This window comes from Thunnus maccoyii, chromosome 22, assembly GCF_910596095.1.
Source record: "Thunnus maccoyii chromosome 22, fThuMac1.1, whole genome shotgun sequence".
Classification (NCBI taxonomy): Eukaryota; Metazoa; Chordata; class Actinopteri; order Scombriformes; family Scombridae; genus Thunnus; species Thunnus maccoyii.
Window position 1 is genome coordinate 10371803 of NC_056554.1, and position 17809 is coordinate 10389611.

The 17809-nt window shown below is 40.9% G+C and overlaps 1 protein-coding gene across 5 annotated transcripts; it reads left to right on the forward strand.

Moving 5' to 3' along the window:
• The first annotated feature begins 53 nt into the window (after window positions 1-53).
• On the forward strand, window positions 54-12550 carry LOC121889157 (myozenin-2-like). 5 transcript variants are annotated; one of them, XM_042400886.1, is made up of 7 exons: window positions 54-2008; window positions 2339-2396; window positions 2917-3007; window positions 3850-4016; window positions 9048-9177; window positions 11575-11758; window positions 11999-12550. In XM_042400886.1, the coding sequence occupies exons 3-7, from the start codon at window positions 2926-2928 to the stop codon at window positions 12222-12224; spliced, it is 789 nt and encodes a 262-aa protein (XP_042256820.1). In that variant the 5' UTR covers window positions 54-2008; window positions 2339-2396; window positions 2917-2925; the 3' UTR covers window positions 12225-12550. The 5 variants fall into 5 exon arrangements, with proteins under 5 accessions (XP_042256820.1, XP_042256823.1, XP_042256822.1 ...); XM_042400889.1 differs by lacking the exon at window positions 2339-2396 and adding an exon at window positions 2452-2466; XM_042400888.1 differs by lacking the exon at window positions 2339-2396 and adding an exon at window positions 2550-2609.
• The last annotated feature ends 5259 nt before the right edge of the window (window positions 12551-17809 follow it).

Sequence of the window (17809 nt, forward strand, 5' to 3'; positions counted from 1 at the left end):
TCCAAGCATAAAATATTCTGCTCTGGGCCATTTGTTGCTTGCTGTACCATCCCATGAGGCTTTTTATATGATGTGTTGTCTTGAATAGTCACTCTCTCCGTATCCAGCGAAGGGGCTTGGGAGGGGGGTTGGTGGGGACTTGTTCCCATGGTGACCACCAGTTACATAATAACAGTGGGTACCTACTGTAGCTGAGCCATTAGAGAATGAGAGATAAAGACACAGAGGGAAATGATAAACAGAAATTATTTCCCTACCAATTTAGATTTGGAAAACACTGTAACGAAATGGGATTTGAATGCTATTTAGAGGGTGGAGCTTGAATCAGAATGTGAATATTGCGTCATAAAACCCAACACACATAGTTTTAAAATATTCCATTTCGTGTATGGGGTTGCTGGCATTTTCTATATGCCAGGCACTGCAGTATGTCCATGAACTTGCTGCTTTTAATTTGCCACCTTTTCCTTCCCTGCCCTGCTGGGTGCTGCAAATTCAACCTGACTCCCTTTATTTCTCTCTTGTATCAAGTAAATAAAAATATATAGGGGGTAAATTAAATTTAGCAAGGTCAATTAAAACATAGTGACTGGATTATAAGGTGAGTAAACCCTATTAAGCCTTGGTCTCTTCTATATCACATGTTGGCATTTAAAACAAATAGTATCTGATTGGTCTGCATGCCCTGAGGGCGCCGTGTTCCCATGTTGGATGCCACGGAATATATTTGTTGTTGGCTGAGCACTGCAATTCTGGAGAGCTGATAAAGACAATTGTAGCTGAAACAACTTTTTTTTTTTTTTTTTTAAAGCTTTGTCAGTAGTTTCCAAGAGTCATTATGTGTCCATTTTATCTAGGCCTGCCTTTATTGAAGAGGTGATAGTAGCAAGGCCATATAGGAGTCATGTAGACCATTGGCTCCCAAAAGAAAAAAATCCTGATAATTATTATTGGTTCCTTTCATGTCAAATAACTGTACCCCCACAGTCCTGTCAAAGATAAGTAGGCTACCCCTTCAACAACAACAGCAGTCATTTTCCAAATGTCTCTATTTGAATTGATTTTAAACTGGGTATTATGTAACTATTAATAATATAATATGTGGATATAATAATAGGTGTTAAAATACTTTTCAAACAAACAGACTAATGTTTAGGTCAGTTAATACATTTGTGTTACTAGCACGGACGTTTCAACCATAGGTCCATTACTTGTATCTCATCATTTCATCCATTACTTTTAGCTGTTCTAACCATTATGTTTACCCAACTATTCCAACTGTTTAACCATTACTTTTTACCTAACCATTACAACAGTTTATCAATTACTTTTAACTAACTGTTAAGTGTTTATCCATTACACTTAGCGATTGGCTATTAACCATTTATGTATACTTTAAGATATCTGCAACTGTTTATACTTTTAGCTAGTTTCAACTGTTTATCCATTTAAATACTCTGCTCACTAAGTTGTTCACACACTAGTCACAAGATTGATCTGCTGTTATAGGTGACTTAATATGTGGATATATATTTTCAATCAAATTGTAAATTCTGTTTTATTTTATCAAATTAGTTATGCTACTCCACAATCTTTCCACATACCCCCTAGCAATTGCAGAAGTAGCCTACCCCTGGTTGGGAATCACTGATATAGATCATCCTGCTACTGTAATCATACTGGCAGAGAGATAGATAGATGGAGGGCAAAGCGAGCAGTAGTGGCAGCACTCTAAATTTAGTCACCCCTCCGCTTGTGAACTAAATACCAATGACAACAGACAAACTGACACCCACCCCACCCACTCATTCAGTCACTCAGTCAGCCGGGTCAGGCAGCAGCCCCCTCCGCCTGCACCCTTCCCCACGACAAGCTCCAGTCCTGAGGAGCGCGAGCACCCACACAGGTTGCACTACCCAGTCTGACCCTCTCGCCTCTCACCTTTCTGACTTCCTACCCAGAGGAGACAGGCACAACTTGAGACTCCCCTGAGGGTCCTTCAGGACAGGTAAGCCATCACTCGGGCCTCTCCACAGGTGTGCTGTGGTTTTGCTGTCCAATCATCATGTGACACTTGCACTTGAAATCAAGCATGACTCTCAGTGCACTCATTCTCTACACATTTTCCCGTCAATCACACAGCTTGTCATGTGTCATAATTAAAATATATTTTTTATATCTATTTTTGAATGTTTTTGGTAAATGCATCTCCTTTTTCGTGTTATTGCTTGACATTTTTATGTGTACATATCCTGATGTTGACAACATACAAGTATTCATAAAAAAAGTTTTATGTTTGTCTTCCACTTAATGTTTTTTAATCAAAAATGATAACAAGATTCTGAAGTTGATTTATGGGAGCTGAGAATTAACTCTACAAACTTGTCTCTTATCTGGTGAGCTGAAATCGAATGATGAAGTGATTTGCATGGTGTTCCTTTGTTCCATCAGGAAACCTTGTTAGAGGTACTTTGGATTGGAATTAAACATTTGTGTTGTGTTCACTGACGCGTTGTTGTAAACTTTCCATTGTGCTATTTCATCCGTAGACTCACGTGTTTGCTGTGACAGCACTATGTTCTCGATCTGTGTCCTTTCAGCCCACTTGGGTAATTTCAAACATATTGATTCCCAGACCCCTGACACAGCTGGCTGCCATGTCTGAAGAGCATGTGCTTGGCGTTTAACGGCCCAAGGTTATTTAAAGGGATGTGCTAACTTTGCCCTTTTCACTGCCCCAATAAATTCTATCTGCTTCGGCGGGTCTTTGTGCGTGGTGTGGATGCTTGATGTTGGGCAATCGATGGCCAACATGCAGCCGTGTTGTCTTGCTTTTGTGTCTCATCGTGTGTTTGAACAGGTTGTACTGATGTGCGCTGTCTCCTGTGACTTTTTTCCTCACCCCTGGCTTCCCAGGGGGCAGCCATGTCACAGTTCTCCACCATGACGACCAGGGAGAGGAAAATGCAGGCGGCAGCAATCTGCAGGGAGGTTCAAGCCGAGGAAGGTAGCCACATCGTTTCTTCTGTACTTTGTTGTCTAATCCTTGAACTCCTACAGTTTTTCTCTCTTTCTCTTGTTGCATCAGTTCTTTGCCTCTGTTTCCAGCTCATCTTCTCTTCCTCCTCACATCCTGCTCCTTTCAGCCCCTTCCTACACTTTTTTATCACACATATCAGCATAGACATGGATTTAACACCATTACTTACAGTACACACTTAAGGCCCACACATATTAACTCTACTGTAAGAACCAGCATGCGCTGGACACTGCCAGATTCACTTTAAAGAAGGTATGAGCCAACCATTTGCTAGGGCAGTGGTTGCCAACCCTCCCTTCTACGACCCTGACTATAAATAAGCAAATGAATACTTTTATGGACCAAAGTAACTAATCCCTTTGTCGTTGTCCTTTGAACACGCTATTTCAAGGCGAGGACAACTGTGTGGCTCTCTGGGATGGGGAGGGTCTGAAGGCTACTGACAGCTGAAAGATATTCTGGCAAATTATACGTCTCACACTTGGCTGGTGACATCTCCATGATCAGCATGCAGTAGCTAGCACGCAGTGCTAACCACAAAACAAGCACTGGACACGAGTGGATTACATGGGAAGATAATTCCTCGTTTATCATATTGGCAGTAACACCAAGTCAGCAATCCATGTAGAGTGCTTTTTTGTGGCAAGGTTTTTTTTTCTCTGCGTAATATAATTTGTGTTCAATCAGATCATCTTGGTGGGAGTATAGAAAAAGAAATTTGTCTTGACAGAAGTCTGATCAATGCACAAGTATATACTGTATATGTGCATATAATCTCTTTAATCCTCTGTGTGTGTCTCTATGTCCAGATGAAGACATGGATCTGGGGAAGAAAATGTGCGTGCCTAAGGACATTATGCTGGAGGAGCTATCTCTTGCCTCCAACCGGGGCTCCCGTCTCTTCAAAATGCGCCAGAAGCGCTCAGAAAAATACACTTTTGAGAACATCCAGAATGAAAACAACAAGCAGTTGAATGTAAGCAGAAACTGTGCAGTGAAAACTTAAATTTTATTGAGTCAGCTCTGTCTAAATTGTGTCTAATAGGATTTTTTCAACATTTTAAAAAATTTGCTTATTTGTTTTCTTGTTGATCGCTAAAGGAGAAGATTGATACCACTTTCATTAGTTAACCACAGTTAACCATGGAGCAAGAGCCAGTTGACGATTACTTTAGCTTAGCTTAAAAAATGGAAGCAGGGGGAAAGAGCTAGCCTGGCTCTGTCCAAAAGTAAAGAAAATAAGATACCATGTCATATAATTAGTTTCGTATGTACAAAAACCGTACGACAAGAAAACACTAAGATCTTATTGTTTATTTGGATCCCCATTAGTTGTTACCAAGGCAACAGCTACTCTTCCTGGGGTCCACGTTAAGAACATAAATGTATACACATGCTTTTACATACATGCATACATAGATGCAATTACAGCACTAACCCCGTCCCTCACCCCAATTAAAACCGTATCAACATTACAAAAACCAAATACAATTTCAACGCAACCATGTGAAACTCTCCTTATACGTCTCTCTCTATGTGTATACATACAATATATATATATATGCAAACATAAACACACGCATATACACTTATTTACACATGCATACATACATACAAACAAGCATCAATGACCACGTTTACCAAATGCTTAAAGCTACAAATTTCACAAAACCAAAGAGAGAAAAAGTTACTGATTAGATATTTTGCAGGCTTTTACCGAAGAAAAACCTCTTTAGCTGCTTCTTAAACTTTCTTTACTTGTTGCTTGTTTAATAAAGTACAGCAGACTATGTCAATAGTGGTTTTAGTGAGGCTTCTGTGCTCGCTTGTTCTTCAAGGAAAGAGGACAGTTCTGAGGAGGTTAGCTGTGGGTCATTATATGTCACCACAGCCATGGGGTTTCCCTTTTGGCTAAGCACAGATCTCATAGAGCTAATCACTGCAATAGTGCTCTGTGGAGCAAAACACACCTCTGACCACTCTGAATAGTTGTCCACCATGGTAATAGCGAACTTGCAATCAGCAGTGCCAGCTTCGAAAGGGCCAACAATCTTTTGCCAGGGTCCATCAGGCAAAGGGACCACCACTATTCTGTGACTCCCTCTCAGAAAAAGTGATTTGTGCATGGACAGTTCATTCCTAACCTGGTAGTAAGGCACCATATCTACAGGCAGGCCTTTGGATGATGCAGGCCACCCTTTGGTAATGTAGGTGTGTAGCTTGGGTCACTCTGGGCAGGAAGAGCAAACATCTGTGAAGTCAGACATGGGAAGAGCAGTCAGAAGGGTGGAAACAGCAGCAACAGTCTCTGGTTCCATGTCTGGGGAGAAGTCCTGTTCATATGGCATTGGCAAGTGGGAAAGGCAGTCTGCTGCATGGTTCTGAGCACTGGGCCTGTAGACAATATCATAGTTGAAGCAATCAGTCACTACAGTCTTGTTGGGCTCCTTGAGGTCTGTATACATCCATATTCTCCCTGAGTTCTTCCATTAAGTCACAACGACTGGCGACACACAGGGAGATGCGTCGATCTTCTTGATGACATCGACATTTTAACTCTGCAGAAACATCATCTCTGACAGAGAGGGGCAATCTCCTCAATTTCTGTTGCACAGGTTTCACATCATCTCTCATTTTGACTTCATGCAGAAAGTTTTTCACATAGCAGGCTTAGAATAGAATGGCTGCATATTAGAAAATGTGTCTAATTCTACAGTGCACGTTATTTTCCTCTCTACTGGGACAGTATCTTTCAGAAATAGCACAGTCAGCTCAGGGATAACAAACTTAACCTGACGTGCCAGATGGTTTGTTACACAAAACCATCTGAGAAGTTGTCCATGGAAACTGTTTGGAAAAGGGGCAGGCACTTTCAAAAAATAATTGGCAGGTGATTGGATGAACCATCTGTCTATCACTGTCTTACCTTGCGAGGCAGCTGGATACCACCAGTGGTTCAGACACAAACACATAACTTGAAGCCTGATAAGATGGATTCTCGCATGATCTCATGATCTCATGATCTCATGATCTCATGATTTCATGATCTCATGATCTCGTGATCTCGCGAATTCAGCTGCCTCGCAAGTTAATAAAAACCTCCCTCATCTCATGTTTTTGATCTGAGTGGCACATTTTTTGCAAAGAGCCCAGTCTGTCCACATGATTTGCATATTTTGTCTGCAGCAGGGCATTTTGTGGAATTTGCCAGGTGCTTGTCTGAGTCATCTATAACATTTGCATGTATGTTCAGACTTTGCTTCACCTTTTCTTTGGTTACTTGTGCTGTTGGAGCGTTTTTGTTCCCTCTTTGGCAGCGTTTTGGCACTTTGAAAGTGCAATGGCATTCCGTGCGGCCAATTCCAACTTGATTGGCAATGTGAAGCAGCTTTCTTCTATTGTAGAACATCTTGCTCTGCATTTCCGAATTCACGCAATGCAAGCATCTCACATAGTGCGGAGATGTATTGTGCCATAGGTTCATCATGTCTCTGTGTTCATTGACGAAACTCAGCAATGACATTTGCCCTCTGTACAAAATGTGCTTGCATATTGTAGGTGGTACCTGTTTCATTCAGGGTATAGAAAACCCTCTGTACTTCGTTTGTGATGCTGTGCAGTAGTACAGCTCGCTTTTGGCTCCTTCCACATCAATCACAAGTAGGTAGTTTTCAAAGATTTCCAGCTTTGTTTCAAATGGTATTGCAGGTTCTCCCAGACATTGTAGGAAAGTGGGAGGCAAAGGAGTAGTAGCCACAACCATCCTTGTCGCCAATTTTGTTACGTATTTGTAGTAAAGCACCTAAAAAGAAGCACTGGCCAAAGGATAACGTTCCATATTTTACTGGCGAGCATTTCACAGCTCCACACACTGCAATACTTCCTGTCTTTTTTTCTTATCAAGTACCATAACAGCGGTGACATAGTGCCACCCATTGGCCTGGAATATGATCAGCTTTTAGAACACAACATTTCACATCTTGACAAAATACTTGTAGGCAAGATTAAGCACTTGAAGTGTTTATTTGACTTGTGCTATAGACACAGAGTGGCAGAGAATAGTTGTGAAAGTGTTCTAGCGGGTCATAAGTAGTTTTATTAATGTCCCTTTGTGTATAGATGGGCAGTGTGCCAAGTCAGTGTTTTCTTTTCTCAGCAGCGATTATCTTAGCCCGACCTGGTCACCCATAAAGCAGTTTATGTAGCGAGGCTCTCAGTAAAATTGAATCAAGATAAACTAACAAAGTTTCTCTTGGCTATATCTAATTAATTAGCAGCACTGGTTATATCCTCTTTCATTTAGTTGTGTGGTGACCTTGTGTGCTTTTCACTGCCCTCTTGAATTCTAGATAAAATAATTATTATGCTCCAGGGAAGTTTTTCCCCTCATCTTTGAAGTAAGAAGGACTCACATATCTCTGGTTTGTTTATTGCTTGGGGCGATGGAGGGATTTTGTTTCAAGTTGTCAACATTTCCTGAGGAAGTCCTGGAGTAAATCATCATAAATATCTTTCAGAGGGATGAAAGCTGAAATCCTTGGGCTGCAGTACATTTCATCCAAGCCCAGAAAACAGTGTTTCTCATGTTGAGGAAAAATGGTCAAGCAAAGAATTTCTCTGCTGGCAATAATTTACTGCACATGCAAATCACATTTTTCATATATTTCAATAAATCTAAACATGTCAGAAAACTGATATAGTTGATTATTCTTGCCATTGGTGGGTGTATGAAATAGTCCCCTGTGTCATGAGGTCAATTGTTGACAACAAATTCTTTCCACCAGGACCACCTAGTAGCAGCTGTGGAGCTATCATTTGTATTACACAATCTTCCTCAGCAGAAAAAGTTTGCTCACATATCATGGAACTGAAGATTTTCAATTTTCAATTTTTCTGAGCATATTAAAGGCCCTGTGTGTAGGATTTAAGGGGATCTATTGGTAGAAATGGGATATAATATTCATAAGTATGTTTTAATTAGTGTATAATCACCTGAAACTAAGAATCATTGTGTTTTTGTTACCTTAGAATGAGCCCTTTATATCCACCTAGGGAGCAGTTCGTCTTCCACGGAGTTGCACAAGGAGGGGGGGAGGGGTATTCAGTTAGTTGCAATCTGCAACCTCACCGCTAGATGCCACTAAATCTTACACACTGGTCCTTTAAGTACTTTTCTCATCTATGTTGGTAGCTGTCCTGGAGCTTTCAATTTTATCACATGTTTCTCAGCAGATGGATTTTGCCCATATTTGTCTTTTTTTTAAGCCAACATGGATAAAAAGTCTTTAAAGGAGCTGTAATCAATATTTTTATACTAACAATAGAATTATCACCTGTGTCTGCAGTTTTTGTTTGCTCAGCTCTGCTAAGTATTTTAGCATCTTTCAGCACATTGTTTTGGTTTTCCATTCACTCTCACTATTCTCATCAGAGTCGTTTCCCAGCAGCAGCAGAAAGCTGATAAATCCACTGTAGGCTCCCTGCCCAGCACCAAACAGCAGCCAGACAAAATTAGTGACTAGCTAGTGAGGAAAGTGGAACATTTAGCAGTTTAAGAGACAGATTTTCACTCAGGAGTTGGTGGAGAAGGAAACAGAGCTAAAAGAAGAGTGAATTTTGGACATTCATCATGTGGCCAGAAACTCCAAATGAATGCAAATGTTTCTTCTGTATATGCTGGAGGTGAAATTAGTAACTATTTGCAAACAAGTTCACCATGTCAGTGTTGTTTTACAGCTTGTTTCTGCTGCCCTCATGTGGCCATAAACATAATTGTTCCTTAATTTGAAAAAGTTAATACAGGTTTAAATTGCTTAGAAAATTAAAATGACAACTGGGCTAGTCCATTTCCCGAGGAAGGTCTTGTGTTATGATTGAAAGCTCAATAGATCTTGTGGTGAGACTGTTTGGTCAACTACTGTCTCCAAGATAAAGAATGGACTTTCAATCTAAACACATTTTCAGAGTTTCTTTGAAGCCTAACACATCTTCTCTGTCCTTTGTTTAGAACACAGTGGTTTCTCAAGCTGAGAATGAGCATGCTGTGGACAGCCACAGTGGTGAGGACAACTTGGGTGTTGATCAGGCCTGCATACCAGAAACAACAACGGAGCCAAATCCAGACAGTATCGCCCCGGGTAGGTAACACTGGTGATACAGCGTACTGGAACACCAACACATTTCAAGGACCCAAAAACATTGCAGCAGTGATATACTGTAGCTAAAGTTAGGTCAACAAACATTATGAGCTCTGTTCAACTCAATGACCTTATTAGTGCCGAACAATACACTATAAACTGCTTTCACTTTATTATATCAATGACAAAATCTTGTCCTGAGTAGTCTGTTTTAGGTGGGATAGACTTTGATTTTTCTTTGCAAAATTCCATTTAAGGCGTGCAGTTTTTCAAAAATATGCTTACATATTAAATGTACAGCACATTGTAAACTATTTTCCTCCTGGTGGAGAGACTGTGTGGATGTGCTCTCCACAAAGCACTGGATGTGCCGTGTTTTGATAAGGATTCAACTGCTTTTCATTGTTTGTACTCATGCGGGCTTTGATCACGTAGGAAAACATTTTCGTCTTGCCTGGAATCTGCTGGCCTCAGGCAGAATATGATTACACGTTTGTCTTTTTATTCTCTCTCTGCCCTGCCTGTCTCCCTTCTGTCCCATTCTTTCTATCTTCATCCCACTCTTTGTCTCATGTCTACTCCTCCACATTCCCCTAATTCTCTCGCTCTCCACTTTTTTTTTCTTACCCCTCCTCGTTACAATCAGCTTTGACCATCTTTTAGAAAAGGTTGTTGAGTTTTACCCCATGAGAAGTGTTTCCTGTTTGCCTCCCGTGCCACTGATACCATCAGCTTTGCACTCACATCCTTCCTCGTGTCTGAATTCTGCCCAGTTGACACAAAACCAATACTGACTTAAGGATGAGTATGTCCACACAGGGGTGGGGTGTTATTTCTGGACCTCAGGATCAGACACCACCCCTCAGTGTCTGAGTGATGTCACTCCAGCTGTAGCAGAAATCAGGCCAAAGTGCATTAGGTATCAAATGGTAAGAACTCTTAAAATAGCACACTCATCTACCCAGGGGTGCATGTTCCATGTGCCTGTACTGGTACATTTTTTAACCAGACTATACTGATATATAGGCAGGACTTTAGATTCTAATAGAGCTTGAATAAGACAAGACATTTGGCAGAAAATATATTGAAGCTGTGTAAAGCTTAGGCAGGAAAGTGGTAATAACTTTATATAGTTTTGCATTTGTATTGTTTTGTTCCGTTTTGAAACCAAAGCACAGCGAAATGTCAGATGCGTCTTTAGTTATTGGACCATGTTTGCCTAAATGTTGCCACATTTGAAGATAGATTTTTCAGAGAGAAAGGAAAAACATTTATGTAGAAAAAGCCAGACTTCTGTCTTCTTCTCTGTCTTTTCAGAGCTTTTTTTTTGGGACCTTCTTTCATCTTCACAGTGAGAGCGTAGAGCTGGGTGTGTGACAGTCCTTTCCCACAAAAATCTCAACTCAGCCAAACATCAAGCCATAAAAACAATATTCCATGGCCTCAGAAAATCTTTTACACAATGTTTTGTAATCGAGTCCCCCCCAAAATCGTAAACTTCCCTACAGGTCTGTTTGGTCTCTCCTGCTTCCCCCTCAGGGCAAAACATAAACTCAGGAAGGGGGATTGTTCATTGTGAGAGGTTAGGACGTGACACAACGCCCCGTGTTATGTAATGCTCGAGCTTGCAAGCCCCCCTGAGTGAAGCGCTGGGTTTGAAGGATAGTGTTTTGGATAGGCCTCTCCCATCAACACACATAGACTATGTAGGGAGACATACATGCAGCTGGGTACACACACACACACACACACATACAGGGAAGCTGCCCCTTGATTTGTTTTGCTGTGATCTTTGACGAGGAATACAGGGCTAAAGAAAAAACAGTAGGGGGTGTTGCAATCTGACACACTCAAATTGATATGATTGCGTTATACACACACACACACACACACACACACACACACACACACACTTTCTCTTTCTTTCTCTCTCTATTATGCAAAAAAAGAAACAAAATAACTGATGTATTAAATTTTATGTAATAACCAGTGCTTTAAAGCTACAACAAGCAACTTTAACTAAACTAAATGCCAGTAAGAGATGGCATTTTTGAACTTTAGTACACCAAAATCATATGGTGAGCAAGCTACATACACTCTTACAGTTTACTCATGACCATCTGACTGTTCTTTCATCTGCCTTTTTTTTGGATATGTTTGCTATTTCTGTTAAATAGATTTAGTTTAGAATTTGGCTTTTAATTTTCACTTCATCACTGGCCATGTGTGGAGAAATGTCCAACCCTGACACGAGCACTCTTACATAAATGAATAGACATACCAAGAAAGTAAACTGAGAATAAAATAATTTAAAAAATAATTAAAAAAAGAAAAATAATGCCTGCTGTGTATCAGACAAGCATTATGTTTAATCACTGTGTTGTATAACCTACTTAGGGTATGGAGGTCCTTTAAAAGACATCCCTCCAGAGAAGTTCAATGCTACAGCTATACCAAAGTCCTACCACTCACCCTGGGAACAGGCTATCATCAATGACCCGACCTTGGCTGACACTCTCATCACTCAAATGCCTGAGCCGGAGCCCCAACCAGACCTACCAGGGTACAGAAGTTTTAACAGGTAAGAACCTCACAGGTGGAAAACGTGATTAAAAACTGCAGAGTGAGCAAAACAAGTGTTGTCCTTCATATAAGTCATAATGTAGTGTGCTTCTTTCTCTGAGCAGCTATCTCTTAGAATATGTCCCCTGGTCAAAGTCTTTGCTTCCTTTTAATTAGTTGCATCACTTCAACTGTCACTGCAGTTCCTCTCATTAGCACATGACGGCTACTGTTAACACTGTCACTCCGTCACCTCCAGGGTGGCAACCCCGTTCGGTGGCTTCAGCAAGACACCCAGACCTGATCCCATCAAGACCCTGCAGGTGGAGCCCCTCCCTGAGTACCCCGAACTCCAGGGGGACATAGTGGTAAACCGACCCTCCTTCAACAGATCTGCTCTGGGGTGGGTGTCGGCAGGCGGTTCAGTCACCCTCCCTACAATTTCCCTTGAGCCTCTGCTCATCCCTGAGTCAGAAGACCTTTGAACCCATAATGAAGTCACACAGAGATGCTGTCTACTTAGTTGCTGCACCCGAGGTTATTGTGGACAGGGTAGCGTTTCGGTCAGAACAGAGTCAGGGTGAGAAAAAGCATCCCGTTGGGCTGTGCTGGTTCGAGTTACCATGTATGCAGTATCCCTTAGTTTTCCAGGGATGTTAAATATTTCTCTGCACTCAGAAATAAATTAATCATCTTGAACAGTAGGCAGAGACTACTGGAATAAATGGAATTTGTATATTAATGTGCATAAGAATATTTTATCTTGCAGACATACATTTTTGCTCAATAAAATGGTGTGGAATGCAACAAGTCCAACAGTATTTTTTCTGCTTTTTTTACATTTAAATTTCATTTCCTGCTGCTAAAACAGCGACTAAAATCAGTTTTAGTCTTTCTTGAGGCTTTTGCATTTTTGGACATGCAAATCTCTAACATATTCCACAACATGCCCCAGGTAATAATTTCACAGTGAGTTGGTCTGTGCCACACTGAAGGCTCACTTGAGTGAATGATGCTGTGTCTGTGTGCTATAGTCGTATGCAAACCCATCACTTATTGCATCGTGTGAGAGGCCAAAGATACATGTGAGCCACTGTAACACAGCTCAAGGTTACACCGCCTGACAAATCAAATCTGCTTCACTGACATGAGCGGCTTGACTGATGTGTCTCTCACCTTTTGGCTATGCCCAGTCGAAGGATTGCGATTGATGGGAGAGCTGCTTGATGAGTTGTGCCCACTTCTTATCTGTCTCTCTGTTTATTACTACAGCACTTAGGGATTTATCTGAGAGATAACGGGCTCGAGCAAATAGACTTGACTGACTGAAAGTTACCAGCAGTCTGCACAAGAGAAGCACAGACGATGTACAGAAAGTTAACTGTTTTCTTCAGTTAAACATAAAAAAAATAATTGCCTATTTAGCCTAGTCTTTATTTTAAAGTCTTTGGGTTCTTCTAGATAGGTATTTTTTAGCAAAATTCTGAATTTCAGTTATTTATACTTCAATGAGGATATATGATGTTGTCTTACATTGTCTTTTTTGCATGTTGCAGCTAGTATCATCGAGCTAACATGCTAGCTTTTTGCTCTCAGTGCTAACTGCTTTTAATGAGTAATGTTACTAAGATGTGTTTTCTATGTCTATATGTACATATTTATTTTCTTGAATGTAACAAGTGTGAGAAATATAACAGCGATTTAAAACACTTATGTGTCTCTTTACTGTCTTTAATACTGCTTCATAACCAAGGCTGATATTTGAATAACCAAAGAAAACCTGAGGCAATGGAGAAGGTCAAAAATTCCAGATATTTTTTTTTCCAGTTTGTCTCAGACCATCTCCATGATCTTACTCCACCTGTGGAATCACTGAACAGCAGACAAAGTTAAATCCCTTAAAGAGCATATCAAGTAATTTCACCCGTGACCACCTGAGCCACCATGGGCTAAAAGGGAAACTTGCACCTCCTTAGTACAAAGTCTAGTATGTATGTATTACAAAATTATCTCTTAAAGGTGCAGTGTGTAGGATTTAGTGGCATCTAGTGGTGAGGTTGCAGATTGCCTTCCCCTCCAAGCGTGTAGGAGAACCTATGGTGGCCACGGTTCTGAGCTACTGTAGAAACATGGCAGCTCAACATGGCAGGCTCCACTGAAGAGGACCCGTTCCCCATGTAGATATAAAGGGCTCATTCTAAGGTAACGAAAACACAATAATTCTTATTTTCAGGTGATTATACACTAATTAAGACATGCTTATGAATATTATATCCCATTTCTGCCAAGTACATTCCATTAGATGCTGCTAATTTCTACACACTGCACCTTGAACATGGGCAACAATAACACCAAAGGGTGTCAAAGATTACTTTTTTAATGGAAAATGCAAGCATTTGATGAAAGATGACTCTATGACTCTCTTAATATGATTCTCACTGTAGAATGTGAGCCTTGTGCATGTGTAGCATTTTTACAGGTATGACCACAGTCTGGACAATGGGTGCATCTTTGTCTGAAGAAGGGGATGTGTTTAGTCTTGTAAAGCCATGTGACCAAGTCCAGCATCAACATTCCTTGCCTCTGTCGGAGACCCTTTGGAATGTGCAGCACATGGTGCCACTCCCTTTTTCGGTCCTATTGAATTCCTCTCGCCAGCCTCTTCAGGAGAACGGTGTGTACAGCACACCACCCAGCATCCGACAGTACCGCTACCTCTGCCAAGTACCACAGTAAATATCGAGCAATGTTTATCAAGGGCAGGCATGAACTCTCTTTGAACTTTGATTGTAGCCATTATCAAAATGCAGCAACGGAAATATTATTGGCAGGGACTGTAGGCTGAGGGTCGGGGAGCCAGACAGTTCGATTATTAGTCTCTAACTGCAACTAGTTTCCCCTCCGGCGTGTTTGCCTTGGCATGAGATGGCACAGTAGGCACTGGATTATAGGCTGTGAGGTCTAGAGTTATTGCTTTGTCCTAATAGAGTGACCTACTGGCTAAACATCCTGTCCCCAAACTGATGGTTGAAGCATGACTCTTCTATTGTCCTTGAGCAGGAGGCTAAACCTGTCCTTTATAGTCCTTCTAAATCGCTCTGGATAAGAGCATCAGGGAAAGTAAGGGGATAGCATGTTGGAGTCTCAGTGAGATGAAATGCAGGACAGTCCTTTTTATAACGGTGTTTGGACAGGGAGAAGCAATACACAAACACCTGATAGGTATCTCAGACCGGAGTGACCACTTGTTATGTAACAAGAACCCTGATAAGGTGGGAACATGCCTTTTTTGTATGTGTTCAACAGGTGCAAGAAGTGAGATAGCCATTTTTAATTCAACTAAAGTTCAAATAATTAATCTTATGTTTTATACTCTGTGCTTAGTGTATAACTGAGCAGCTGGCCTTCAGTATCTTCATCAGCAGTTAATGACAATGGGCTCTGCTGCTGTTGTTTTCACGGTCATCTTTTAAAGCTAAAGTCCCCCGGGTTTCCATCTGCGCACACAGCACCAAACACTGAGTGTGCAGTATGCTGCTGACACAGACAATTGCTAAAAGGTTTAGCCACAAGACCAGCTAGTATCCCACAAGGATTTCCTTAAGTATGCATGGGTTGAGTGAGAAAACAAATGTGTTGTGAAATAAAAATTGCAAGGGCACTAACCTGTACCCAGATGATTGTCCTCTCAAAGGTTTTAGCATACAGACACACTTTTGAGGAGTTCACGGTCAGATTTCAGGTGGACTTTATGCTTAAATTTTCCACTAGACATGCTATAAATCTGGGATTAACCTTGTAATATTGTGTTAAAGCGACCCCCTGACATAAAAATCTGTAAATAACTGCAAAGAACAGCTAATCTAACAGTGTGTCAACATTTTAATTTATGCCTTTCTCATCTGATGACACGATATGCTTAGACTTGCTTTGGCTGATGGATGTTCGCAGCAGGTGGTCATTCCCGCAGGGAAGTGCAAAGCCCAATGGGATATCTAAAAATATGAGTGAAAATAAAGCATCTCAGGGGTCAGTAGGGTGGTGTTGGGTTGCCGATGAGGTGAGGTGAAGGGTGACGGGCACACATTCCACTCCTGAAATGAAGTGAAATGACGCAATGGGTTGAACTATGTTTGCTCTGAGAACATTCTCAATCCATCAAGTGTCAGCAAGGTGTGCGAGGGGGGATGCTTGCGTATGTGCACGTTCGTCTACAAAGAGTGATGAGTGTGCTTGTGTGTGTTTGTGAGTTTTGGGGGATTATTGAATTCAGTGGGATCATTTGATGAATGCCAGAATGAATCTATGATCTTTTGGTACAAATAAGTCCATAAAATGATTGTTGAGCAATGTGCATTTATTTTCATCAAGTGCAGAGAGGTTAAATAGCTAGCTTACACAGAAATTCACCACTGTAGGATGGAAGGATGCACACAGCTAGGCTAGTAATTAGCCTGTTTGGACAAATGAACATTCAAGACTGTGTTCCTGTTTACTTGCAAAAGCCCTCGAGACCAATTAGAGCTGTGTTCTCTCACAGTAATCCAGCCTCTGACTTTTACCTCAGGGGGCTCATCTATATTCCTGACTGGTCAATATATGTTAACCTCCTCTCTTTGGTGAATAGTCAGTGAAGAGTTATTAACTTACAAATGCTACCACAACCAAAGTGTAGCACTGAGACTTAAGGTGATGTGTAAAAAGGTCTTTTCTCATCTAATCATGCTTGGAAAGAGCAGAAAGTAGCAGAGGAGTAGCAGTGAAGATGCAGAGGAAATAGCCCATTTTTGATTATGTTGCTGGGGAAACAATAATTAATGTGCCTTATCTTAGCCACTGACGGGTATTACTTTTCCTGACAGACAGCACTGAGGCGATAGCATGCTTTTCCTGTGCGCCGCAGCTACTACGGATACAGCAAACACAGCAGAGAAATATATCACAGTCACCCCTTTGGCTGCACTCCAGAATTAATGTATGATGGTCAATTGCCAAAAAATGATGCTTATGTCATCTACTTTTCTACAGTAAAACAATGAGTACTGTCACTACTTGGGAGTTGGAAAGGAAATATAAATGTAAATAAGATAAATGCACACTAACATGCTAGTGTAGCACTGAGGAGTCTTACCTCTTAACTCACTTGGATGGGAAAAATCTCTCACCTGAAATACATCAAGGCTGCGACATCATGCTGTGTTTGTGGTCATGCTAAGTCATCATGACGGCACACAAATACCATTCCAGTGAATAATATACAATGAAGACATAATGTACTGTATGATACTTTGTTGTATGTTATCAGTGATCCTTTGAACTATGCTTTGTGTGGACCATTATTTTTAAATTTGACTGAACTGAAATTAATTTCCAGATGTCACATAGAGGAAGTATTGAAAAGTATATTTAAAAAAAAACAAAAAACAGAAAGAACTGCTGACTTGGTTGTTCTTAAGATACTTGAGAAGCGGTTTCGTTCCAAAAACTCATCATTACAGGATTTTAATCCCCGGTTAAATATAGCACGAGTTGATTCAGAGGCGTCGCCTCCCGTGGCCTCCATTGTGGCGTTCGAGCATGTCTAATCTCTTACATAACAACAGGGCATTCACTTCTGTGTGGTTCCTCATTAGTAGTAATCCAATAGTATAACACAACAAATGGTGTTCACAAAAGACATTACAAGCTTTGCTTTGTTCAGTCATTCCACTTTGTGCAGTTTTCGCAGAAAGTGAAGAAAGGGCGTTTTCATTTAAAGGGAATCGCTTTGATTGACAATCTCACAATTTGAACTCACACACAATTGTATTCTTCACAAGTATCCCGTATCTGTTTGTGTTTTTGCACACGGTCAGGACAACTTGTGTCCTCATATTACTTATTAGTACAAGCTGTTCCATTTGAATTATTTGCATTTCCCATGATGCAAGTTTACAAGTGTGTGTACACAGATGCGTACATAAACTAGGGCATTTATTATTACCCAGGCAGGAGCAGATTAAGTTTACATTTTAATTAGACACTTGCAGTTACCATTACCACAACAGATGAGAGCAACAGTAGAAGGAGC

What these genes read in the sequence shown, in the direction of transcription:
- LOC121889157 (XM_042400886.1), top strand. Translation starts at nt 2,926, where the DNA reads ATGTCACAGTTCTCCACCATGACGACCAGGGAGAGGAAAATGCAGGCG. An exon ending in AAAACAACAAGCAGTTGAAT is followed by an intron (nt 4,017 to 9,047) that starts GTAAGCAGAAAC and finishes TCCTTTGTTTAG; the next exon opens with AACACAGTGGTTTCTCAAGC. An exon ending in TCCAGACAGTATCGCCCCGG is followed by an intron (nt 9,178 to 11,574) that starts GTAGGTAACACT and finishes TAACCTACTTAG; the next exon opens with GGTATGGAGGTCCTTTAAAA.